At 39.8% G+C, this 27,079-nt stretch overlaps 1 protein-coding gene across 1 annotated transcript in view; it reads left to right on the top strand.

Moving 5' to 3' along the window:
- Positions 1–27,079, top strand: part of cntn4 (contactin 4) — a 159,983-nt gene that overhangs the window by 41,160 nt on the left and 91,744 nt on the right. The window contains exons 3-4 of the mRNA XM_031280507.2: positions 6,644–6,776; positions 14,949–15,124. Coding sequence (XP_031136367.1) covers positions 6,644–6,776; positions 14,949–15,124 — 309 coding nt within the window. The remainder of the gene's footprint in view (positions 1–6,643; positions 6,777–14,948; positions 15,125–27,079) is intronic.

A 27,079-nucleotide genomic window follows, 5' to 3' on the forward strand; every position in this document is an offset into this window, starting at 1 on the left:
TGTTTGCTCACTGAAATTGCTGGGGTGAGATTTGGAAAGATTGGTACATTTAATACTTCGGATTGAGCCAGTTTAAAGGATGACCTAATCAGCTGTTTCCTGTCAAGGTTGCATTGCGGTCCTGTCAGAGCGGCTGCAGCCTTCTAAAGATGTGTTTCAACAAGAGGACAACAGCAAAATCATGTTCAGAGTTCATTAACTGCAGCTAGGCATGGGTATTGAGAACCGGTGATGAACTGATACCGGTTCCCGAGTGGTCAGTACCGAAATGTTGAGCTTCTGGACAAACAAAACTGCTATTTTTTTATGTAACACTGCTGTAACACTAAGCATCTGGGAATGTTTTTTTCAACTAACATTTTTAGGCTATACAACAAGTATCTAACTCCTCTGAGGAATAACTCAGTGTGTGTGTATAATGTAAGAGGGGTAGAGAGAGAATAGAGACAGAGAGCATGTGTGTGACGCTGAGTTAAGTTAGCAGTTAGCTGTGAACGTAGCTGTGTGTGTGTGTGTGTGTGTGTGTGTGTGTGTGTGTATATATGTGTTTTCTTGTTTAACCATATTCGTGGGGTCCAAAAACCGGGAATACACTATACTTGTGGGGTCTGGACAGTTTTGTGGGGCCAAAATGCTGGACCCCACAAATTTAAAGGTCTGTTTGAGGGTTAAGACTTGGTTGTAGGATTAGGGTTAGAATTAGGTTATGGTTAGGGTGAGGGTAAGGGTTAAGGTTAGGCATTTAGTTGTGATGGTTAAGGTTAGGGTAAGGGGCTAGGGAATGCATTATGTCAATGACGGGTCCCCACGAAGATAGTGCCACGCACTGTGTGTGTGTGTGTGTGTGTGTGTGTGTGTGTGTGTGTGTGTGTGTGTGTACGTGTGTTGGCTCAGGTTGACATTTAATGATACCTAATATTATAGTGAAAATTTTGAGAAGGCAAATATGTCAGTAAAAGGGTACAGAATGTAAAAGAAGTGCAGTATAAAAAAGGCTTCTGATCTTAGGATGAATAGCGCCCCGTAAATCTTTTAAGTACCAAAATAAATAGTTGACTATAATACATTCAGATGAGAGAAATCCTCAGACTGTCACAGAGAAAAGTAAGGACCGTAAAGATCAAAGACTTTTCCTACATTTGTACATATTTTGCATCCCTTTTTAGGTTTATTAATCTTTGAATGTCACCATATTGTAGGCAACAGCCAATTTCCAATTTCCAGTGCTGGGGGGTATTCCCTGTGGCACTAACCTGGTGCTTTGGGCTGAGTAGCATGCAGATGAATCGGGTTGTAACAGTGAGAAGAGAAACTGCCAGTCGCAGGTGTATGAGGCCTACTGGGATGCCTGGTAAAGGTCCCTGAGTGTTAGAGAAACACAGGGTTTGGATTTTAATGGTGACCTACTTCTGTTCTGTTCAGCACTGCATAAGGACATGCCAAACAGCTTCTTCTGAGGCGGATAAGAGGGAAATTTCTAGCTTCTTTTGTTCGCAAATAATCATTTATACCATTGACTCCTGTCTCATAGCTGTCTACCAACAATTGCTCATTGAGCAGTTTACTCCAACAGAGGTGATTAAATAACAGTGAGTGGTGCAATACAGCTAATAAGCTACAATAGCTACTGTACCTTCCAAAGGTCAGCGCTGTCGAGACAGCTTGCTGTTGGTCAACTAAACGCAAATTAATCAATTTCAGCAAAGTGGAGCTTTTTAGGAATCTTCAAACCAATTGTATTTCATCTTCCCACAAGGTTTTACTTTTGGCTCAATGAGTTATTATAGCCCCCTTTATTCAATAGCTTTTTTTGATCATTTAATATTTATTTTTTGTTATGTATATCTTTTTCTTCTTTTAAAGGTTGGGTTCAAATTCAAATGGGGTTATATCATTCGATTCATGTAGTCATAGGGTTGAAACATTCTGCTATTTTGTATACTTCAACAACACAGAAAATAAACATGCAGTTTAGAAGATTTCTGTCGAGCTCCAGTAAGCCACACCCATTTCCGATCCACATCCCATAACAGATTTTTGTGAAATAAACAAATAGATACAGATAGTAGGTCTGCGTTACAACACTACTATGCATGCAGCCAATACCTTGTTATGCCTTGAAAAATTGCACGGCAAAAAAAGGGAGCATAAGGCCTGCATGCTGACTGGATTAAGATTAATATGCCTTTATAATCGAAACTGCACCCGTAAAAATATATACTATGTTTATTTAGCACATGATATATTACATTTGGCATAAGACCACAATACAAAGGACTGGCCATATCTGTGGAGATGATTTCACAGACATTTTCACAGCATGTCACACTGAATATAGCTCTTGTGATTTATGAGTAATAAAGATATTATCTTCACTGAATATAAAATTGAGTAATATAGAATGTCTGTCACTTTATCAACTGACACAGAGCATTGTTTTTTATTCTGACAGGTGTGGATTAATGGGATCAATGAAGCCTGTTGAGGACATTAGCTTCTTTTTTTTTTTTTACAGCTGCTGTTTGTTTGTTTTTGGCCCCTCAGGCCCCAATTCAATCTCTTCTGTATTTTAGTGAGTAAGTTCAGATAACATAAACATATTCTCTGCCATTTTCTACCTTTTGCATGATTTTTGTTCTTCTTTTTGTCTTGCTGATAGTGGATACACCACAAGATTTGTTAAGTGCATTTAAGTTGGAAAGTCCTTGACTAGACTGAAGGCCATGATTGCAGTCACAAAATGACTACAGAATGAGACCATGCCTATTGTGGGACAATCAGTATTGTCATTTGCTACGAATGGTGCACTGTTGCATTTTGGCAATTCATTTTTTTTTTTTTTTACCAAAAATTGATGAGGTTACTGCAAGCATAGTGGGCTGTTTGTCACCAAAATATTGAAAAGACAGATAAGATTAGTTGTGTCCTCGAACGAGCTGAGTAATTACTGTACTACTGAATGATTGGGAATCAACTAACACATGCCAGAAATAAAGACAAGGAGAAAAGATGAGCAGAAACGATGTTGCTGTATAGTTTTAAATCCTCTTTTGGAGGGATGTTGGTTAATGGCTAAAAGGCATTTCTGAGCAAAACTAAGCATCTCTCTCTGAGCGTTGTAGTCACAATGATTACAATTTAAAATACAGAATATTTTGTGTGATCAATTTTGTTTTTTTTCAGCCAGCCAAGCTCTGATAGCATCAATGGCTGAATCTACGGGTATCTTTAGAAGCTTGTTATTATATCACCCTCATGATTTATGTAGATTTCAGAGGTGGTACCTTTAAATGTGTTCAGTTTTGCATAAAATAAGAATAGCTTAGCCCCATACTATTGTAGATTTAGCATGCTGTTTGAATGCTCCTGGAGATTGGAAGCATACTCTGATGCTGTAAAATTGTGAGGTGTGCATGGAGATATTTTCTTGAATTAGATTGCCTATTGAGCAGTTCTTTGAATTATGCATTACCCTGTGCATGTTATCCTGTACAGCTCTGTACAGATATGTCACTACTTTCACAACACAATGTGGAAGCTTCATGTTGCTTAAAAATTTCTGTAGTTTGAAGACAAAATTACTGGTTGTGATCGCCATTGTGGAGGAGGTATACACAAAAGACCTTTGTTCTACCACTGATTGTATTTAAATGCAATATAAGGTTTTACAGAATTGTCCAATATCAGTGGTTAGCTTAGAAGTTTTGACCTGATGGAGATGATAAATAAGAATTCAGAATCACAATATCAGGGAACTTAAACGTAAACCGCAAATTTCAAAGGAATCCTGTCATTGGATGTGGAGAAAGCTTCTTAAGGATCAAAGAGTTTGTAAATAGGATATTTTGACCTGATGAAGGTGCTATATAAAGGGTCAAGAAGATCATTAGTAATTATTATCCAGAGGCAACAAATATCTATACTAAATTCAAAAGAATGTGGACAACTGTATGGTAGTTACAGTATTCAACGTATTCTCATGAACTGGTTCGTATGATATCATACAAAAGTTATGCATACTAAAACATATGATATAAGAAAACTAGGAGACCGCCGGCTGGTCATGTGACTTCGGCTCGGAGCTCCTAGCAGTTGCTAGTTGTTTAAGCCGGTACAGAGCTTTGTGATGCCGGCTACAGACCTCCACCACAGCTCGTCGTATCAGCGGCAGTTAGCAGATGTGTTTAGCCGCTACAGAGCTCTGCGACACCGGCAACGGTGCTCCGCATGGTGCTCTGTCAGGTCAGCGATAGCTGGTGGTTCAGTTACCCGAGAATAGATGACTGTGTGCCGGGTACAGAGTATCGCGAGCTGCTGGTAGTTTTGACGGTTTAGATTAGGCAAGAAAAAGTGAGCATTATGCGACCACGAAAGTTAAGTTTAGGCATCAAAATGACTAGTTAAGTTTAGGTAAAAGATCGTAGTTTGGATTAAAACACTCCCAAGGAACACGCATTTCCTGGGTGAAAGTCTTTTGTTTTCCCCGGGAAGTGAACACCACTTCCTGGCTTGAAAGTCCTGTGTATTAACGCCATAGACTGTAAAAAGTTCTCAAAATGGATTAAATTAATCATCTTTAATACCGACTGTGGAGCTCTGCAGATTTTATTTTATTTTCCCGAGGAACACTCAATAAATGTCACAAATACAGCTGTCCAATTGTGACCGCCGTCCTCCTGTCACAGCTCAGATTGAATTACTAGGGAACTTCCTGGTCAAAAAAGGCTTCATGAAGCCATATCCTGCACCACTTGGATATGGAAACTCAATAAGGAAGAGAAGGGCAAAGAAAGACTTTACTTCCTGATAATATATTAATGACATCATCCGGCCTTGACTCCCACACTTTGAGACTATGATTTAGCTGTACTGTTGAAGGCTCTAGGGCTCATAGCATACATGTCGTGAGACCAGCTGTCACTTCTCATGGTCTAGTGTAGATTGAGACCTTCGCTCCTATCTTGCACCCGACGCAGCGCAGCGCAAAGCCCGACACAAAGCCCAACGCAAGTGTCTTTGCTACTTCCAGACCGACGCAGTTGTCAATTTCCCATCCAGCGCCCACGTCGTTTAAATAGCAAATGCACCTGCGCCCAGAAATCTGAGGAGCAGTTAACCATAGTCCTCATAAATCCACCAGAGTTTAAAATTCCAACACAAAGAAAGCGGAAGGTAACCGACATCCAGCTGTAAAGAGTGACATCCGGAGTGACATCCGTCAACGGACCAGTCCTGGAAGTGGAACGTCGTGCATATAGACTAATTGAGACCCAATCTGTAACCCATGTCACTAAATGTTGACTGATGTTCTCATTTCTGCACTTTAGTAATGCTGTTTGCACTAAAATGCTAAACTGCATTTCGTTTTTTGTCTCATTACTTGATAGCCATGTGGAATCTAATCTAATTTCACTGTAACTGCTGAAACGTGCATGCTATATAATGATATTCTCCACAGTCACATTACGTGCCCTTGTCTACTATTCTCTTCTATTGAAGCTCGTATGATGGACACAATGTCTTTCTTTTTTATTATCTCAGAACAATTATTTTTCCTTCTCTGACTTTCTTTTTCTCTTTTCTTTGTCATAATGTATTAATCTTCCCTCCCACACACTTACAGATGTATCTTCCCTCTCACACATTTACACATATTACTCACCCCAACCACCACCAATGAAGGAGGAGCACCTTAATTGTTTCACCACTGACAGCCCCAGAGCAAATACAATCTTAGTTCAATTATGAAATATTTTCTTTTTTTAAATGTTTTGAAATCCCCTATGAAGCTCCCCCAAGTACTGTACTACTCAGTTTCACACACGAATGGCCACTCACTGTGAAGGAAAGCATGAAATAATTTTGGTTAGTATTTCTTGTTCTTTGTCTTCTTCTACTTTTGTCTTTCTTTTTCTAGATTTCAGATTGGCAAAGTAAAATCTAAGATCTCTGTTTACTTTCAACTGGATATAACTGTCAATGCAAAAAAGGCTAATTAATATACATAAATAGAACAGACTAATATCAAATAGCAGTAAATCTGGCTGATTCTGGACCCCTCGACTTTAAAGAATAAGAACAATTAAGCTATGACAAAGACAAAGTAGTGATTAAGTCATTCATTTTCATTTTTTTTAAAGCACCATCGATACTTTCTAAAGCCATGCACAAGATGCACACTGTGATAACGGTGCCTTAATGGAGTAACTGAGACTTCTGTTGTGTCATTTACAACAAAGAGCTCTAACCACATGAAACCAGCTGATTACACCTCTGCATGGACACATTATCCTAACATCTCTGGCCAATTAAATAAATAAATGAGCAAATAAAAGCAGGTTGACAGAAATGAATGAGGGCATTTTTCCAGACAATTGTTCACCATAAATCAGGCTCTATATCCTATTACCACCTAAATAGCCATTGAAGACACGTCTCACTTCAAATCATTCTTCTCAGGGCCGTGGCGTAGTGACAGGCGTTTCAAATTGATATGTTTTGTCTGCTTGTGTTTTTTTGCCCTTGTAAACATTTAAAGCAGCATCAACCTGTTTCTGCCACCGACTAATTGGCTTATTCTTCTTTTTTGTACAAACTGTGTAAGTTTAAAGTCAGCTGTGTTGTCTTTCCTGTCGTCCTACAGTGAGCAGTGTCCTGCAGAGTCCTGTCTTCACCAAGCAGCCTGGCAGCATCGTGTATCCTGTGGAGACCGTGGAGAAGAACAGGGAGGTGGTGTTCAGCTGTGAAGCCCAGGGAAGCCCACCACCCATGTACCGGTGAGTGTAGTCTCGCATTGCCAGACCTTCCTCCACAGCGCTGCGGAGGAGGAGGGTCTGGCTAGTCCACACAGCATGCCGGGATGGGAGAAAAACGTGCTCTGGTTTATTGGCATTTCTTTAAACCAATCACAATCGTCTTAGGCGGCGATAGGTGCCGGATGGAGCCACGGTGCCGCTGCAAAATACCCTCGGGAAGGAACTTGTTTTGGTGGAACGTGTACGTTTAAAGGTGGTTTTAGTCGTTCAACAGAAAACTCAGATTGGACAGATAGTCTGTCTGAGGAGCAGTTAACCATAGTCCTCAGGTTTAAAATTCCAACACAAAGAAAGCGTAAAGTAACGAAAACATCTGGCCGGAAAGAAGGATATAAGGCAGAATTTCCGGCGACAACCGGACAAATCCGTGGAGCGTCGTGGATATAGACTATACTACCGTATATATATAGGTGAGTGTGACTGCAGGTCGTCATCTGCGCCCTCTACACATCGTTCCTCCCCATCAATGCAGCTTGCTTTTATACAGCTGACAATGTCAACATCCTTCATTTTTAGACAACCTATCACTGGCAAATGTCTCAATCTTGTCCTAAACAATCCCTCTTCTCATGTTGGCAGCTCTGAGTATACCTATAAAAGTGAACAGTTGGAAGACTCATCGTTGGAAAGCATGTTCATGTTATTTCCAACTCAACCAATAAGTGATGCTTTATACTGAAACACTGATAAATCCCCTTGTGTGGGCACAGACTCATCCACATCCATTAACCCCTGGCCTTCCATAGCACCTGAGTGCAGTAATAGAAGAAGTGTTCAGATGCTTTTCTTTAGTAGAAGTAATACTACTCTGATTTCTTACAACTGAACTGATGCGTTAAAGTATAGACAGTAGGTTACTTAAAGTGCCCATATTATGAAAAAATCATCATCAAATCACTTTTTCTGGGATTTGGGGTGTTATTTTGTGTCTCTGGTGCTATGCACACGCATACAAACTTGGAAAAAAAACATCCATGCTGTTTTGAGTGAGATATGGGTTTCTGAATGTGTCCTGCCTTCAGTCTCCGGGCGAGCTAGTCAAAATCGGCAGGGCCGTCTACGTCATTGGCCGAAACATTTGAATTCTCTGAGTCTCAGGTTCTGCAGGAGACTCCCCTCCTTCTTCAGGATCCGATTCTGGTTGGAACATGTATAATTGAACTACTGCCACCATGTCCGTAACTTTCACACATAGTTCTATCTAGTCACGTTAGTCTACGCACTCCCCGTTACAAATGTCTGTGCCCAAGCACTGACTAAGTGAGTGTGCGACTCCCAACAAAGATGGAACAGAAGTGAGATGTCTCACTCTGTAGCTAAAACAGAGAGCTCAACACACAGGGTGAAAAGAGGAGCTGCAGCAATGTGCAGTACAACAAAAATATGGTGTTTTCTGAAAATTAAACCACATAAACCTATTCTGGTACAACCTCTAAATACAATGAGCTGAAAATGAGCATAATATGAGCACTTTAAATATTGTAACTGTTCAAAGTAAAGCAGGTTCTAACTTAAAGAAACATTGCAATATTATTATCTTAAAATAACAGCTTTAAAATCATTTGATGCTACACTGAGAATTGTGCCTCTTTCATTCTCACTTGGGAGAAATGTGTTACGCTTTATGGCAATAACACTGAATTCAGAATCAGAATCAGAATCAGCTTTATTGGCCAGGTTTGCGTAAACAAACAAGGAATTTGACTCTGGTTAATCTTTGCTGTCAAAGTACAACACTTAACATATAAAGAATAAAAACAGAAAGGACAGTAAGAAAAATACTGTTAAGTATACAGTATAACAATACAATAGAATTTACAAATTTACAAAAAATATACAATAACAATTGAAGATTGGTGAAACTGGATCATATTTCACGGGGAAAATGTTTTTGGGTTTTCCCTCTGATGCCCTCTGATGCTCTGCCTCAACTGTCGTTGATGTACGGAGTTTCCTGATGGACAGAAAGCTTTACTTGTTGCTAAATTTAGGCCATCAGCTAGTTAGCTTGGTGTCAGCCATGCTGCCAGGACTGGTTCTGGGAGCGTCGAGCGCCGGGGGAATGTTGGCGTCTACACAGCGAGCGCAGGATACTTGGACCACTGGGAGGAGGAGGTTTTCAGGCCCAGCGGTGCCAGTTTCGTGCCAGAACCAGGCAATCGGGCAAAAGAACCGGGTTCAGCAGCCGCAACAGACATCATGGCAGTTGCAAAGAAGACCAAAAAAGATGTTGACGGAGGAAGCTAAGAAGAAAAAACAGGAGAGAGGGACTGAGCCAGAGTAAATCTCTCCATACACACTTTGTTCTAAAACTGGAAAACCGGAAAGTTTCTCATCTGACAAAGCCTGCCCCACTGACGAGGACTTAGAGGACTCCGAAAATGTTTGGAGCTTGTACTTTCAAATGTGCTTTACTTCATTGTAATCTTAAACAGTAATAAAGCAGAGAAAATGTTTGTATCCTGTAATATCGCGCTGGGTATTGTCGTCGTGTCCTCAGACCCCTATTCATTCTGAATGGAATTTTCAAGGATTTGTCAAGTCTTGGCTCTGTTGTTTCTAGCTTTAGAAAAGACTTGTTCATCCTTGCAAGTCAAGCCTGAGCTGATCAGGATCATAGGAATGTGTTATATGAAATCTATTTTGTGGGGGATTTTCCCTTTCAACCCCCTGCTGGAAACATCTTGTCTATCTGTAGCCTAAGCTTTGCATGCACCCAGCTCATACATCATTTTTTTCTGCTGCAAAGTTCAAAGAGCAGCTGTTTTTTCCCTCTTTATTTCCCCCTTACATGGATCATTGGTCTATTGAAAGACTGTTGTTTTGCAGCATCTCTGGCAAGTAAAAGCTTAAATCCATCATGTTTGCTCACTGAAATTGCTGGGGTGAGATTTGGAAAGATTGGTACATTTAATACTTCGGATTGAGCCAGTTTAAAGGATGACCTAATCAGCTGTTTCCTGTCAAGGTTGCATTGCGGTCCTGTCAGGGCAGCTGCAGCCTTCTAAAGATGTGTTTCAACAAGAGGACAACAGCAAAATCATGTTCAGAGTTCATTAACTGCAGCTAGGCATGGGTATTGAGAACCGGTGATGAACAGATACCGGTTCCCGAGTGGTCAGTACCGAAATGTTGAGCTTCTGGACAAACAATACTGCTATTTTTTTATGTAACACTGCTGTAACACTAAGCATCTGGGAATGTTTTTTTCAACTCACATATTTCGGCTATACAACAAGTATCTAACTCCTCTGAGGAATAACTCAGTGTGTGTGTATAATGTAAGAGGGGTAGAGAGAGAATAGAGACAGAGAGCATGTGTGTGACGCTGAGTTAAGTTAGCAGTTAGCTGTGAACGTAGCTGTGTGTGTGTGTCTGTGTGTGTGTGTGTGTGTGTGTGTGTGTGTGTGTGTGTGTGTGTGTGTGTGTGTGTGTGTGTGTGTGTGTGTGTGTGTGTGTGTGTGTGTGTGTGTGTGTGTGTGTGTGTGTGTGTGTGTGTGTGTGTGTAAGCTGTAAGGTTATAGCTGTGAACGTAGCCGTGCAGCATCTGTAGCAAAAGATGCTATACCTCCAACGTGGAGACTTCAAAATAAAAGTACAGTAAAGAGCAGCCTATTTACAACGGCTAATATTGTTAAAAAATTACAAAACAGTTCTAAAATATTTGATAAAACTGCTGTAAACCTGTGATTTTTTTTTTGTTCTTCATATTTATTTTGTTGTGTATTTTTATTTTGATGTCTCTGCGGAAGAGCAACATCCTTTGGAGGCTGGTCATGTGTCCAGCTCTCATTAGATAAGTGATAAAGATTCAGCCTTCTTGTAGTGTATAGGCAGAATTATTTTTTTTTACACGTTCTGTAAATCAAAAAATACTAAACGAGGATTTACAGCTAATAATGTGTCCCTCAACATTAGGTATTTTCAAACAGACCACACAAGAAAATATCTACATATAATACAATAACTACATAAGTGAATACAATTATTAAATGTATTATTAGTTTTAGAGCAGTTCACAATATGTTTCATCTCACAATAATTGATGAACCAGATTATCCACCTAATATCTGCTAAAAGAAGGGAAAGGGGTCAAGTTCTTCACTCAGGTCTGGGTGACTTGTGGCTTTGAGGCTGTAGATGCATTATGTCTCTCATCGCTTGAGGCGTTTAACTCTGTGAAGTCACTGCCATGCTGGGTCACTCAGATAGTTGCAGGCCATTGGATAAGCAGGGTTCCCAGTGCAAATAGCATATAGGTGTTCAGATACCTTGTCCCTCAGTCTTCATTTAGCTGCAGCTGCAGGGGAATCAAGCCTGTAGACAACATGGGTGGTAGTCTGGTTGACAACGGACCCTTCTCAGTTGTAACTGAGAGTGGGTCCGGGGGCAGGTTCATTCACAGCTCATTTCCAAATGGGCGTCACCAACGGACGCCGCTCAAATGCCTCTGGACGCAATTGGATAATAATAATAATAATTAATAATTTATACTTTATTAATCCCGCAAGGGGAAATTACAATGTTTTCACTCTGTTGTTATTACACACATTACACACTGGCCTGAATTACACACACATGCTTAGTACCTATACATGCACTAATGGAGAGATGTCAGAGTGAGGGAGCTGCCCATGGAAAGGCACCCCGAGTAGTTTAGGGTTCGATGCCTTGCTCAAGAGCACATTGGCAGTGCCCAGGAGCTGAACTGGCACCTCTCCAGCTACCAGTCCACCACCATACTTTGGTCCGTACGGGGACTTGAATCAGCAACCCTCCAGTTCCCAACCCAACTCCCTACTGACTGAGTTACTGCCACACCCCACAGTTCTTCAACCAATCAGACCAACGATCCGGGTGACGTAGCAAAGACAGCGGCATCAGCGGGTTGCTGCGCTTCGGTGGCCGTCATGTTGAATGTAAACAAAAAGCTGCTTGCCGTCGCTGCGTTATCGTCATTGTGTAAAGCCCGCCTCAACGATTGTGATTGGTGCCTCGATTTGGAAAAATTGGAAATGGGCTTGAATGGGCTCTTGGCAAGACTGACTTGCAGAGCAAATCTCAAATATGCCAGAAGTTTGTCAGGGTTTTCCCAGGCTACAAGGGTGGTGTTTCAGATCACAAAACGTATAGTTGTCCTGTGAAGAACATCCTCAAAAACATTGTCTTTTTAAACACATTTCTGCTGGCTCAGAAGACACAAGGGAAAATTTTCCCTGGGAACTATTGTAGCAAAATGGTAAATGGTGCCTGGAATAGATTTTTGTATGCCCTACCCCACCTAATGGACTAGGGCATATTTCTTTTCTCTTTAAAGTACTTTTTTCTGTATCAGGCTTAAGAAAAGGAACAGACTGCCTAACATTCACTGCCTCATAAGCCAGATGGTGTGGTATTATGCCACTGTGTACACGGCATGTTGTTACATGATTGCATAAAGCATGTGCCTAACAAATGGAACTGCTGTTGTGGCCTCTTTGCCAGCATAAATCATTGTTAATGGAATTATTAAATAATCTAGTTTATGTGTTTAATGTAATCTGTTGCTTCATACTTCCCACGGAGGATGATACGTGTGACAGTCACTGGACTCACAGTTCCCCTCATGCTGCTTTCTATAACTGTTCCCAAACTGGTCTAAATTTTTCTGTATAGAATGTGCTTGCGTTTCACACACATTTGACTATCTGTCACTTAATGGGTTTAAAGTTGTTTAATTGGCTAAAAGCAACAAGAGCTGTCATATGGCATTTCATTTATCAGCAAAGAACACTGGCAGCTCTGGATGGGCAATTATTTTTAACTACCACTATGTTCAACTACCACACGCATACACAATATAGTACATTAAGGGATTGACAATATCTTCCTTCAACTGGGTAAATGTCTTATCCCTTTCAACATGGGACATGATTACTCACTCAGATACATCAACACATGTTCCAGGCTCAATTAGCTATCCAGTTTAATGTTTTAGAAAGAAAGGATAAAAGCGTTGAATTGAAAACTGTCAGAGAAAGTCTTTTGCGACATTTGGTTTCAAGCTGTCGCACGATTACACCATTTCAATTTGGATACAATGCCGAGTCTCTCCGAGCAATTATGACTGTGAAAAAGGCTGCTTTCATATTTGATGGGATTACTTTTTTTAGTCACAATCGGACGGAGGAAGTCACAATCTCAGCCTGATACAGATGTTTGGAGTGTCATTCTCCTCTCTACCCTGCCCGCTCTGCTGTTGTGTTGCTTGGCTGTAAAATATTTATGTTGATTTTTGTTTGTTCCACCTCAGCTGCAAATGAATCGCTGCTGTAGTCCTGTGAGACCGCGGCCACCACCCCCCTCAGGCTCTTCTCTATTGTGTGTAGTAATAAGGCTCTTGAGAGCATGCACTTACTTATGACTGAACCGGAGAAGGGCCATGAAAGACCATTGTGCACACTTTGTCTATTAAAAGAAAAAAGTCTGTAGAGGCGCTTTGTGAGTGCTGCAATGCCCAGCCCACAAATATGTTGCTGTCTGTAGGACATTTCAGTGCGGGTAGGCGGGTAAGCAACACAGTCTGACATTGTTTTTCATGTAATCAGCTCCTACTTGTGTATTATATGACGATCTTGTACTGACTCCAGTGGCCACAGTGCCGCACACAGTTGATTTTCTGCAACAAAATAAGCAAATGAGTTAATTCTATAGAGTATATTATTTTGTTTTGCTCAAAAAGATTCTTATGCCTCAGAGGCACCAAAATGGCACAACATGGAGAGTTACTGTTGTGCAGTGCACAAAAACAGCTTTGCACAACTTCTGTCTACTGTACTAAAGGGCTTTAGCAAAGCCTCTTTTTTCACATCAAAGCTGCTTTCTTTTCCAAATGTAACAATACACAGTTTTTTCCCAACTGAACCTAAAATGACAATCGTGGCTGAGAGGAGGATGCTGTCCAGGCTTCAGTCCATCTTGGATAATGTCTCACATCCTCTCTACGACACACTGGCCCAGCAGAGGAGCACCTTCAGCAGAAGACTCCTCTCACCCAGATGCACCACAGAGCGCCACAGGAAATCGTTCCTGCCTGTGGTCATTAAACTTTACAATGACTCCCTCGGAGAGTCGAACACCCCCTCTCTGTAATCTCTCAAACATTACAATCATTTCTCTTTTTATTGCACTATTTGCACATTAACACTGTACATTTTGATCTTTTAAATATTATTACTGTATATTTGTTTTTAATATATATGTTAAAGTCTGGATAATATATGTTGTGGTATATGCTGTTTTTATATCTGGAGTTGTAACAAAAATAATTTCCCCCTGGGATTATTAAAGTATTTCTGATTCTGATTCTGATTCTGAATCATTTAGAGAAAATGATAAAATCAAAGCAAAAGGAAATTTAGAACTTCTCCTCGAAGAAATAATCGACCACAAAATCCCATTGGCTCCTGATCAAATCTGCATTGTCCATTTTCTAATAAGGTATACAATGTTCCTTTCATGTGTGTTTCTCTGCACATAGCCATTGCTTGCTTTGATGGTTATACATCATTGATAACAAATAACAGCATCTGAGCTTTTTTTTTGGACCCTGGCTGAAGTAAGTTATGGCTTTAAACAATTTTCCTCCCACCTGTGTTTTTCTAATAAGATGCATCTGTGTGGAGACTTTGAAGAATCTGTTGCCATTTTAAGTGAATTACACTGTACCCATCGTTGATCGCCCGTAACGCCAATGATTATCGTGTGGACTAGTCTAGAATGCACAAGTGTGAAGGCAAGGTTGCAGGCATTTGTTTAAATTGTTGCACCATAATGATTAGGCAGCATTTTTATGCAGTTTGACTGGGGTCTGGCAAGATGGATGGCCTGCAATGCTATCTATTCTCAGTGAGTCAAGTCCTTGGCGCCACAGTGGTTCACTGCTGCTTAGATTAACACAAAACCGGAGGGCATGATTTCTGGGCCCTCTCCACCGTTCATTTCCTTCCTGTTAAAAAACGAAAAATCAAAATCAAATGTGCAAGTCACGTTCCTCTTCTTGTCGTCTGGAATGCTTCCATCGCCTCAGTCTACACTGAACATTGTTTAACTTGTTAATTTACATGTTAATTTCCTCCATTTATTTGTTTTTAGGTGGAAACTGAATGGCACGGAAATCAGCCCCAAATCTGGATCTCACTACAGCCTTTCTGGAGGCAACCTCAGAATCAGCCATCTGAACAAAGACCAAGATGCTGGAACTTATCAGTGCCTCGCCTCCAACTCTTTTGGGACCATCGTCAGCCGAGAGGCCAGTCTAACCTTTGCATGTGAGTCTCTTTTTTCCCCCGTCTCTCTCTGGGCACACTTTTGTGGCTTCTGAGCTTCCACTGAAAAAGTGGTGCAGCGGAAAAAAGACACGGTGGTAGCGCTTTAGGATAACATGCTGGGTTCTACTTGATAACATGACAAACATGGAAACATCTCTCTGGGGAACTATTAATTCCCTCTGTGTGCTGGCGAGTTTACTCTAAGTCATCATTGCAGATCAAACACAAAGCTACAAACAAGTCCAAGTCAAGTGAAACTCAAAGCAAGGCTTCTTTATGTTGAATAATACAAATGCCACTAGTGCTGCTCTCCACTATTAAATAACCAGTGGTAGAAGTATCTTTAACTTAAAGTTTCTTTAACTTAAAGTTTTGATCAATATTGTTGTATAAACAATGTATCGAATGACAATGAGGGGTCGCTCGTCCTTATGAACCTACAGAGAATTATCACGTGAAGCTCCCCTCAGGCTTTATGGAGTTTTACAATGATTTTCAACAAATTGTTTATCTGTCCGGCCCACAACTTTACTGTTTTGCTTCACTCCCACCGCTCTCATAGCGTTGTTCACGACAACAGCAGGCAGCTGTTTTCAGAGAAAAAGCTATAAAAACTCACTGTACGCTACCTTCTCAGCATCAAACAGCAGACAGACACAGAGGCTAGCTGGTGAACAAAGTGGAGCATTTAGCAGCTAAAAAGACAGACATTTCCCTCAGGAGTTGGTGGAGACCAAAAAAGAGCTAAAATGACCTATATTAAGGTAGGCTTTAAATGAATGCTAATGATGCTCCATATTCATGCAGGATGAGTAAACTATAACCGTTTGCTAAAATGTTTACTGTATCAACTTTATATGGTAATAATATGCCAATGTTGTGTTTTCAGTTTATTTTGCTGCCCCCAAGTTTCCAATAAGTCCAGCTTTAAAGAGAAATACAGAAGTATTTATAGCTAAATATAAACATTTAAAGTAAAAATATTCATTATGCAGAATCGGCCCTTTTTGTGTGCTACATTTGTATAAATTTGTATACCCTTATAATTAACATAGTTCCAAATGAATCTAATTGTAACTACTTCCTATACTGTTGGGTTGTTTAATCGATAACAGCGCATGCTTGTGTTTAAAATGTTCATGTAAAATAATGACTAATAAATGAATCTAATCCGTACCTTTAGCTGTCAACTAAATGTAGTTGAATCAACAGTACAATTTGTTGGTTTAAAATGTATAGGAGTTATAAAATAACATAAAAAGGACATATTGAAGTAAAGTACAGGTATCTTAAAATTGTACCTTCCATCACTGCACATTTAGTGTGTATTCATTTCATTTATAAATCAAATAACAACTTTGGTAGAGGCTTCTTAAAACAGTATCCCATGCAAAATCAGCACTATTAGTTTTGCAGATTAATGTGTTTTAATGACTTTATATTACCGATTTGCGGCCGTCATGCTGATAGACTGTTTGACAGATCTTGATGAGTGTAACTGACAGCCTCTGGACTTCATATTCCTAAAGCAGGAGGAAGTCAATAAGTGCCTACTGTATGTGCCAGTTATCAGACAGGCATAAATGATGACATTAACAGCAAGCGAGTAATCGCTTGCTCAGATTAGATTCAGAGGTTTCGCGTTTGGGGACAAGGCCACCAATATGTCATTTGTTTGGTCTCCTGGACAAGTGAGAAGTCAATCCACAATCTGATTCTGCTGGTGGATTTCCTCTATGATAGGATGACAGTTCCATCAATTGTATGGCTCTGACCTTACCAGCCTTCAGTTGTTGTCACAGAGTCAGGGCATGCATGTATGACCGAGTGTCATCAATCTTCTTTATTACTCTTAGTATTGCTTAATTAACTCCACAGCATGATTGAATGGTGAAGGTTCAAGTGATTAATTTAAAGGGCAACTGGTATTACTGGAGAGTGTCATGTAATCCTTTATAGGAATTTAAGCAAACCAAAGTACAGTACTTGAGTTTTTCTGCTGCTGGGAGGCAGGCACAGATATTCCACTCCTGTAGCGCAGACTACCAGTCAAATACAAACTTTGCACTCTTTAGATGCCAGTGGCTTTTCAGCACCATCCTATTTCCCCACGAGTAAAGACTGTGACCTTTAATTAGTTCTAAACAAAATTTGGTTTTGACAGACTTTGGGCCTACTGACACCTCTAATAAGCTCAGTGGTAGCTGCCAGAGCCAAAAAGAGAGTATTTATTTGGAACTATGAATGTATTTATATCTGCTACACCTAAAAGGTCAAAAGTCAAGATTTAAAAATCATACCTGTATAATTGATATATTTCCTATTGAAACAGGATGGGGCATAATGCAGGGAGTGAGTATCCCTGCGATACTTGTATCGAAGGGGTGGGATTGTGGTCAGTTGATAGCATGTCTCCGTCTGTGGTCTTGCAGCTGTCAAAGTGGACATGACCCAACAAATTGTTAAGGTTTAACACATCTGTCACGACTGGCCGAGTGACGAGGCAGGAAAAGCAAAAGTTCTGGACCCAAAATGCACACGACAGGGAAGATACAGGTGAAGAATTTATTTAAACAGAATACAATCCAGGCTTATGTGAGTCTTAAAGAATCCAATCAATGTAGCAATTACCAAAATAATTCCTGGACCCCACAATGGCAACAAAAAGGTCCAACACAAGGGGAACGTATACCCCGTTTACACATACATGGTTATTTTGGAAAACGGAGACATTTCCCTTCGTTTGTGCCCTTCGTTTACACGCAAACGGAGAATTCGCCTCTGAAAACGATTCTTTCTAAAAACTTCGGCCAGAGTGGAGATTTTGGAATTCTTTGTTTGCACGTTTGCATGTAAACTGAGAAAAACGGAGGTTTCATCTTTGTTCAAAAGAGAAAGAGGAAGTGATTTGTTGCTGTTGTTGCTATTTTGAATTCTGATTGGCTAACGTGGGCTTGAGCTTCTCGTTACACTGCCACTTACAGGTTTGGCATGCTCTTGATGGCATATATACACGGGTTCGTGTAAACGAACACTTTTCTGAAAACTGACAGCTGTGCACGATGTTATTTTTGAAAACAGAGAGGGTGAAATGTCCGTTTATGAAAATAGCCGGCCACGTGTAAATGTAGCCGTAGAAAACAAGAACAGGAACTAGCAGGTACACTCGACAACGACAGCGACACGACAAGGACTGAACAGAACAGAGGAGGCAAACGAGCAGGGAGGGAGCGAACAGGTGAAAAGCATTAGGGACAATTCAGATTGAAACAGGATACAAAGCTAAACCAAGACACATGAAACCAAACACTACAACATAATACAGGACGTAAACCAAGCGAAACATACAAGATGAGTACAGGAAAAAGCAGAACAAATAACAAGGAAACAGGAGTGAATCAAAACACAGAGCAAGAGTTAACAAAATAAAACAGGAAACAGACAACCGGAACCCTAATATCTGAGCTTTTTTGACAATAAATGAAGGCAAACTTATCCTAATCATCCTGCATTACATTTGCTAATACTATTTTACTGTTTAATTAATCAAATCATGTTTTTATTGAGGCTACATGTGCTAATCCAGATATCTAACTCTGATTTTACATGAATGAATGTAATGCACCCAAAGAAATTGAGAAATTTTAAAAGGCTTAGCCAATTTATCCACGGTAAATCATCAGATTTAACTCCAGCGTTGATTTGAATCTGCCAGGCTTCATAGTCATTTGTTGCCTTGATAATTTATTGTCTGTGCATGCAAAAGGCAAGTGTTTCAAACAATGTTAAGAACTTGTTTTTCAGGCAAAATCAACGAAGAAGTTAAAAAAGGATTTGCCTGTACAGAGGTTTAGTGATCCCAAACTGAAACAAAAAACAACATAAATAAATATTATTGAAATTAAAAATGGGTCTTAAAATTGATAATGAAATCCTGATAGTGAGTAATTGGGAGCAGGAGCTCCTGTTCTCAGTAGAGCATTGTTATCCAGTGAACATGCTCTGCTTTCTAATTTACTCATTTAGCTCTGAGTGTGAGGGATTTCTGCCTTCTTTATTTAATTAAATAGGCATCAGTGGTGTCTTAATCTTGTTCCTGAGTTAACTTTCTAAAACGTGTTATTGGTGTTGTGAAGTCATCAGTTTAGACCTGCATGTGGGTCTTAAAGTGCTCATATTATGCTTTTTGGCTTTTTCCCTTTCCTTTATTGTGTTATATATCTTTTTTGGGCACGCTATAGGTTTACGTGAAAAAGCCCAAAGTCCACCCCAAAGGGACTTACCATCTCCAACAGAAAACACTGTTCACAAACTGCTCCAAACAGCTCTATTGTAGTCCAGCCTTTACTTCAGAGACAAACGTGCGTCACTTTGTAACACACGTTATAATGCTCGCCTAGATGCTAGCATGGCACGCCCTCATACTCAACTGCAACCGCAACTGACTAGCAGTCCTTACCTAGATACTGCGCATGTGCAACTCCCAACAGAGATGGTACAGAAGTGAGATGTCTCACTCTGTAGCTAAAACAGAGAGCTCAACACACAGGGTGAAAAGAGGAGCTGCAGCAATGTGCAGTACAACAAAAACATAGTGTTTTTTGAAAATTAAACCACATAAACCTATTCTGGTACAACCTCTAAATACAATTATGAACCTGAAAATGAGCATAGTATGAGCACTTTAACTTAAAGGACCGGTGTGTAGGATTTAGGGGGATCTATTGGCAGAAAGGGAATATAATATGCATAACTATGTTTTCAATAGTGCATAATCCCAACTAAGAATCACTGTGGTTTTATTTAGAATGATCCCTTTATATCTACATGGGGAGTGGGTCCTTGACTACAGAGCCTGCCATGTTTCACCGCCATGTTTTTACAGTAGCCCAGAGTGGAAAAACCAAACACTGGCTCTAGAGAGAGCCTTTCATGTTTTTATGTTACGCGAAGGCCAATAAATGTCACTAAATCTTTCACACTGCTCCTTTAAATCAGTGCTTCTTCGTGGCGTCTGCCAGGGGCTCTGTTAAACGTTTTCAGATTAATTTGTTTAAATTATAGAGATATAAAAAAGGATTTCTTTTTTTTACAATAAGTTTTATAGTTCAACAAATAATATTTAAATTTGTAATCTATAATAGTTCATATATAACGTTTTAACGTTTCAACAAATCTATTATTCTTAGACTCTGCACAAATATGTATTACATGTCCAATATATTTCTAATACAGTTCTCTTGTGTTGTTCTTTCACATAACTATAATTTTGGGACAGACAGACACGAGGGTGTCCCTGGTATATTCTGTACTTTGGGAAGGTGCCCTTTGGTGAAAATAAATTTATAACCTCTGCTTTAAATCATACATTTCCAAATAAATTTGAATTCGAAGATGTTTTTGTTTTTCGTTTTTGATAATATGAATCTGTTCACTTTATATGACTTTAATGTTCACAGTCTTGCTAAAACCCAACTGAAAACCCCACAGGGTGAATTTATATTTGCTAAACTGTGTGCAAGTGCTCTGCTTCCTGAACTTACACATAATATATTCTGCAGTCAAGCGTAAACACACTGTGCAATGGATCTCAGTTCTTCTGCAAAATGACATTCCTCGGTTAACACTTGTTAGTCTACATGCTCCACGACGCCTTCAAGGTTATTCTTTGAAACTGGCGGGACTACAAAATACTTCAGCGTGCCTCTCCGTGTCACAAACTTTTGATAGATGATGCTACTCCTCGCAAGGGTTGTGGCTGTCTACGCCCTGAGGCAAGGATAACTGATGGGCCGTAGGTGCTTCCACTCAATACTCGCTGCCCTTGACATTAGTATGTCTATTGATTCTATATCAGTGATTATGTAAAAGATGTACACCCATAATTCATACTGATGAATAGGCTGTATATTGAATATCGGAATTACAACGTTGGCCTCTTACATGGGTCGCGATCAGAGGGCTGTGCTTCGAATGCAATTACGAGCTTATTCAGTGTTGAAGTTTCCACCATGCAATCACATGACCAGGGATGTCGAGAAGGGACAGCTCTCAAGAGAAACGTTCTTGGATACATATCATTTTTTGCATGGGGGTTCATATTCACTTAGCCTACATAGAGTATATAGCTTCTCCTCAGTGTCAGACACGCTTATACTGTATTTTGCTAACCATATAGGGGTAAGAATGTCACCAGAGTAGGCTTTAAAGCCTTGAGGGGAAACACGAATACCTCATTTAAATGCAAATAAATCCTCTAGACTCCCCTCAGCTGTTGTGATAATGTGGAGTGAGTATATTGACTTAGTTAATGAGGCGTGTACTCCGGCTTTTACTTTTTATCTGCAGTACACTATCAATATATCACTGTTAGCAGGACCTGCTGTAAGGTGGCATAACATACTTAGGATTTACTGTTTACCTCTTTTTAAGACACGTAACCAGGGTCCAAATGAACTTTTTTGTCCACCAGCCAAATGGATAGTGAATGTTCAAATCTGACCAGCCACTCAATAGATTACCATTGTTCTTTTGGCTGGTGAATGAAGCAAATCTACCAGCCACTAGGGATGGGGGGAAAAATTGATACAGCATAGTATAGCGATATTTTCTGTGACAATACTGTATCAATACACAGACGCCAATTATCAATCTATTATTATATATTATTATACATGTATTGGTCAGTTTGTCTGCTTGACAATTCCATTTTGCAGCAATACAATTGAAGTGAGATAAACAAACAGAGAAATGTATCTTTTTAGATTCAACAGATGTTGAAAAACAGCCTCCTTTGGGGAAATAATTTGAAATTGGGAAAAATTTGAAGTTGGAAAAAAGTTAATAACTTGCAATATATTGCAGAATATTGCAAAATGTTTAAAATCGCTATAATATTGTGTCATGACATAAGTATTGTGATAATATCATATTGTGAGGCCTCGGGTGATTCCCACCCCTACCAGCCACTTGCATATTTTACCAGCATTTGGCTAGTAGCTGGTGCTAATTTTGGAACCTGTACGTAACCATCCAGACCTACAAATATTAACTCTAACCCTAACTGTTTCATGACAGACGGAGATTTTGTGAAAGTACAGATACAAATGTGAATAAGGCTCAGCTGTGTAGCCACAATCCACTTGAAGACAAAGAGCATCCTTAAGGAGTCGCAGGTTGTAATGAATCTCATGGTCACGGTTGGACAGGCTTGTTGAAGTATGATAAGTTGTGCTGGCATTTGGAAAGCTCATATGTCTGGGATGTGATCATCAGCCTAATCTGGATCATTGTTTGTAATGCAAGCCCAGGTTTGCAATAATGAATGCTAATGGATCTAGATGGGGCATTGCGTTTACTTGTTTCGAGGCTATTAATCACTGTTAGCCGCTCCCCTTTTGATAATGACACTGAAGCTTCTATGTAAGATGCAGAACATTTTTTTAATAAAAATTTGAAAGGAGCTATATTCACTGCTGTCCCTTTATGTGGACATTTTAATGGATATGTTATTTGAAATGCGCCTTGGCAAACTGTGTGCCTTATTGCTTTCTTTTGAACTCAAAGTGAACATGTGCACAGTTGTGTGCGGTGTGCTCTGAAAAGCATGCCTTTGGTGAAGCCCCCCCACAATGTCCGCCCTGCATCTGAAGGCATCGGCCATAGCATATTATAAATGATGTTTTTCGCCGCTCTCCTCGAGCCCTTTTCACAACAATGCTTCTTTTGCCCGTTTTTTCCACTGTTGAGAGTGGATGGAAGGGGAGGTGGGGGTGAGTGTTGGATTTTACCAGTATTGCAGCATGCTTTCAGCATGGGCCAGGCCACGTCTATGGATCTGGATTTGGACAATCAGTGGCTTTAGTGAAGTAGACATCGCCACTTCACAAATCACAACAGCTTTGAAGTCAGCCAAAAATAATGCCAAAAAGACTGTTTTTGGGAATCCATTCAGTACCTTAGATGTCTCTTGCTCTTGTTCACTTTGTTCTATAGGCTTGTATTTTGAGGAGGCTTGGGTGCTTTTATCTAACCTTCTATCGTGCCTTCAGATGAAAGTAAGTGGTGGAGCTACTCAAAAAAAAGCTTCTGTTGCCATTTTGGAGTGGCCAGATTGTTTCGACAAGACTCAAAAATAAATGTATTTTGTCAATTCAAGTCATGTTTGGATAGGAAAAGACTGTCTTTCTATTTGTAGCCTCTTACTTGGACTGTCAAGAGTGGAAACGGACTGATATAATTTATGTAACTAAAGGTGCAGAGGTGAAAGAAAAAGTAGAGCAGATATTTTAGCTCCAAGCTCTCATCAGTGATCTCTGATGAGCAACACCAACCAGAGATAAAGCCAACTGACAACAGGGAAGTCAATTAGCCTTGCTACATTAATCACCTTTGAGTGACAGTCAAGAGATAGCCAGACAGCCAGCGTTCCTTTAAAAATCTAGTGAAAAGTAGCAATTTGTAAAATATGACTAGCTATAAAAAATAAATGGCCTAATTTTAGCACGGGGGCCAGATTGAATGCTACACACGTCATAAACCTGCAAGAAAGCACCTTAAATTCAGATCTTCAGACATCTTTGCTCTGTCTTTACTTTTTATGCACTTTTATGAGTTGGTCAGCACCCTGCCAGTGCCGGGCGACTTTTTCACAGCCCAGAAAATATAATTTGGAGGGACAGTGATTTGCAGAGTAAAAATTACTGTCGACAGGGAATTTGTCATCCTATCTATGCGCTGTGCTCAGATGCTCACTTATTCTGATGTGGAGATGGCGTGTTGTTTTTCCAGTAAGGAGCAGGGACAAACAAATTCATAAATCAAATGAGTGGATTTACATGTTATGAGCAATTTAATCCTGCACTTCTTTTCCCACTTTGATGGTGTGTAAATAATTCACACTTGAGATACCGAAAACAAGGAACAGATCTCCTGCTGTACAAGTAGATGTAGTGAAGGCATTATGGCAGCATAAATAATTTCCCCCTGGGATTATTAAAGTATTTCTGATTCTGATTCTGATAAACCTATTTATTTTTCACTTTGGAGCCTTTGAATGGCAAATTATGGACATGGCCAGGATGAAAAATGTGGAAAGAGTGGAAAGTTGTATAAATCTGCTTAATGCAGAAACAATAAACCAACAAGAGGGCTTTCACACGTGCTATCTAGATTCTGGTGTCAGATAGCAAACTGAAATACAAAGGATAGTTTAGGATTGATAGGATTTTTGAAAGGAAAGAAAAGAAAAACAGGTGATGCTTATCAAGCAAACACATCAGTCAAAACTCTCAAGAAAATATGATGCAGTCTGTTCACTTTCAATGCAACAGAAAGGCCTTGAGTCATTTATGTCTAAAAACGTAAGAAAGAAAAAACATATTTTGTTTTACAAATTTCCCCACCATTAGAGTGATATTAAACTTAGATTTGAGAACCTGGTCAAATTGGTGCCATATACTCACCTGCTGGGGAATCCTGTCTTAGCTACTACCTCTCTTTCACTTTCTTTCACTTTATTTCTTAAAGTTTGGAGTAGTCCCGTGCAAATAATTGAATTTTCATCGTGATTATGATTTCGACTCCTAACGATCACTTAAACAGAGAAATCGAGAAAAATTATTATTTTGCACATTACGTTTTGCAAGTAAACTCTTATTTTGTCTCGTGTTCTGAATGGAAAAACGGGAAAAGTATTAAGGGAAATTTCACAGTTCGAGGTATTTTCACTCTTGATTTATTTAACCGTTTCAGTGATCCTTAATTTACCTTAACTGAACAGCTTCGGAGTCATTGGAATGGTTATATGACTTTTTTCGAGTTGAATGGTGGTCGTCCCCCTAACGCCTGTGAGCGGAAAAGCCACCCTTGCAACTTTAGGCCGTCGAAACGCCGGCCTCAGCGTCAGGAAGTGACTATATGTAACTTTTTAGTGTTTCTGAAACTGTATAATTTCTCATCTAGTGATCATAAATGACCTGTAACAGCAAACAAGACTACTAACGCTATTTTGATATAGTTTTTATTAGTGACTTTGCCCGGGTCTGAATTTTCCTGCGAAGTCACAGAATGATTTACGGCAGGTAGACGGTGCTACAGTAACACATTCTGATGGGTCACAGATTGATTGGAGGGATTGTAAATGATTCAAAACCGCCCCTGAGTTGGCCCTCAGGTATGTAATATGTCTATTTTATTCGTAAAATAACTTTACATTGCGCGATGTGCAGTGTTGTGCCTGAACGCGTTCATATTTTGGGTGAACGTGAACTGAACGTACTGTATTACTGCCTGATGAACGTTACTGTGAACTCGTTCATTCTGGTGTCTGTGAACGGCACGCTCTCTCAGTTTAACTCCGTTCAATAGGGTGCCAGATTTCTATAGAGCCTTCCAGGCGAAAACCCGGCTAAAACACACCATAAACAGGCCTTAATATGTAGCGGAAAAAACACCCAATCTGGCAACACGAGCCACCAGTGTTGCACCGCCACATGCGTCATCAAAACATAAAGCAGCATGGAGGCGTCATATGATCATTTAAGCGAGTTTTATGACAAGGTCGGTGAGGATGGTTCTATATGGGTTGTGGCAATCATTTTGAAAAATGATAGCTCGCCGCAACATAGAAAAAAGACAAACAGAAAAAAAGAACTATGAACTAGTTCATTTTTGGAACTGTGAACTTAGTTCAAAATTTTGAAGTATGAACTATGAACTGAACTAGTTCATTTTAAAATTTGTGAACTGAACTTTGAACTAGTTCATGTGGAAGGTGAACTTTCCCAACACTGGCGATGTGGTTGTACATTAGTAGCCAACACTAAATTACGTCCCCCTTCCATTTAGCGCAAACATTTTATTCCTTCTCAGTCTGTGTTTGTGTTGGCCTACTATTTTCTTTTCCTTTGTCTGCCTGCACCTCTGTAAAGCGTCCTTGGGTTTCATGAAATGCGCTATATTAATATGTTATTATTACATAGGTTGCTACAACAAACTCATAATGCTTTGACTCATGACACAGTGACAGTGATACCAGGTTTAGCGCACGATGTATCCGAAGTAGGCTAAGTTACCGTATGCAACACTTGAAATGCAACGATGCATCTGTGACTTATTCTTTTATTGTAAATGAATGATTTTCTATCTCAGCAAAACATTTATAGCAACTATATGACCTCCCCGTAATGCTAACTCAGTAATACGGTGGATAATAAAGCACCGTAAAGAAAAGAGCTTTATGACAGCAGGTGTGTTAAAATCACTACCGCGTCTGTCCAAAGAGGCCGCTAGAATCAACACAGACTGAAAGTTACTTATAGCCACTTTAAAGTGCTCATTTTATGCTTTTTGGCTTTTCCCTTTCCTTTATTGTGTTATATATCTTTTTTGTGCATGTAATAGGTTTGCAAAGTGAAAAAGCCCAACGTTCACCCCAAAGGAACTTACCATCTCCAACAGAAAACACTGAGAATGTGTGACGTGCACCAACACCAAAACAAATTCCTTGTATGAATTTAAAAACGTACTTGGCAATAAAACCCTTTCTGATTCTGATTCTGTTCACAAACTGCTCCAAACAGCTCTATTGTAGTCCAGCCTTTACTTCAGAGACAAACGTGTGTTACAAAGTGACGCATAATGCTCGCCTAGCTGCTAGCGTGGCACGCCCTCATACTCTGCAACTGACTGGCTAGTAGTCCTTACCTAGGTACTACACATGTGCGACTCCCAAAAAGCCCCAAAAAAATAATCTTTAAAAAAAAGAAAAAAAATTCAATTTATTCTTCACATAGAATAAAGAAGATTCTTTTCATCCAGTTTTTACATCCCGGAGGTAGACACATCAAAATGACCCTAAAGTGCCAAATCAGAACCTTAATCTTTAGAAAAAATATTAGTAGTTGGTTTCATAATAGGGCTTAAGTGTCTCAAATAGCTATTAGTTAAACTATG

The sequence above is a fragment of the Sander lucioperca genome, chromosome 6 (genome assembly GCF_008315115.2).
Source record: "Sander lucioperca isolate FBNREF2018 chromosome 6, SLUC_FBN_1.2, whole genome shotgun sequence".
Taxonomy (NCBI): domain Eukaryota; kingdom Metazoa; phylum Chordata; class Actinopteri; order Perciformes; family Percidae; genus Sander; species Sander lucioperca.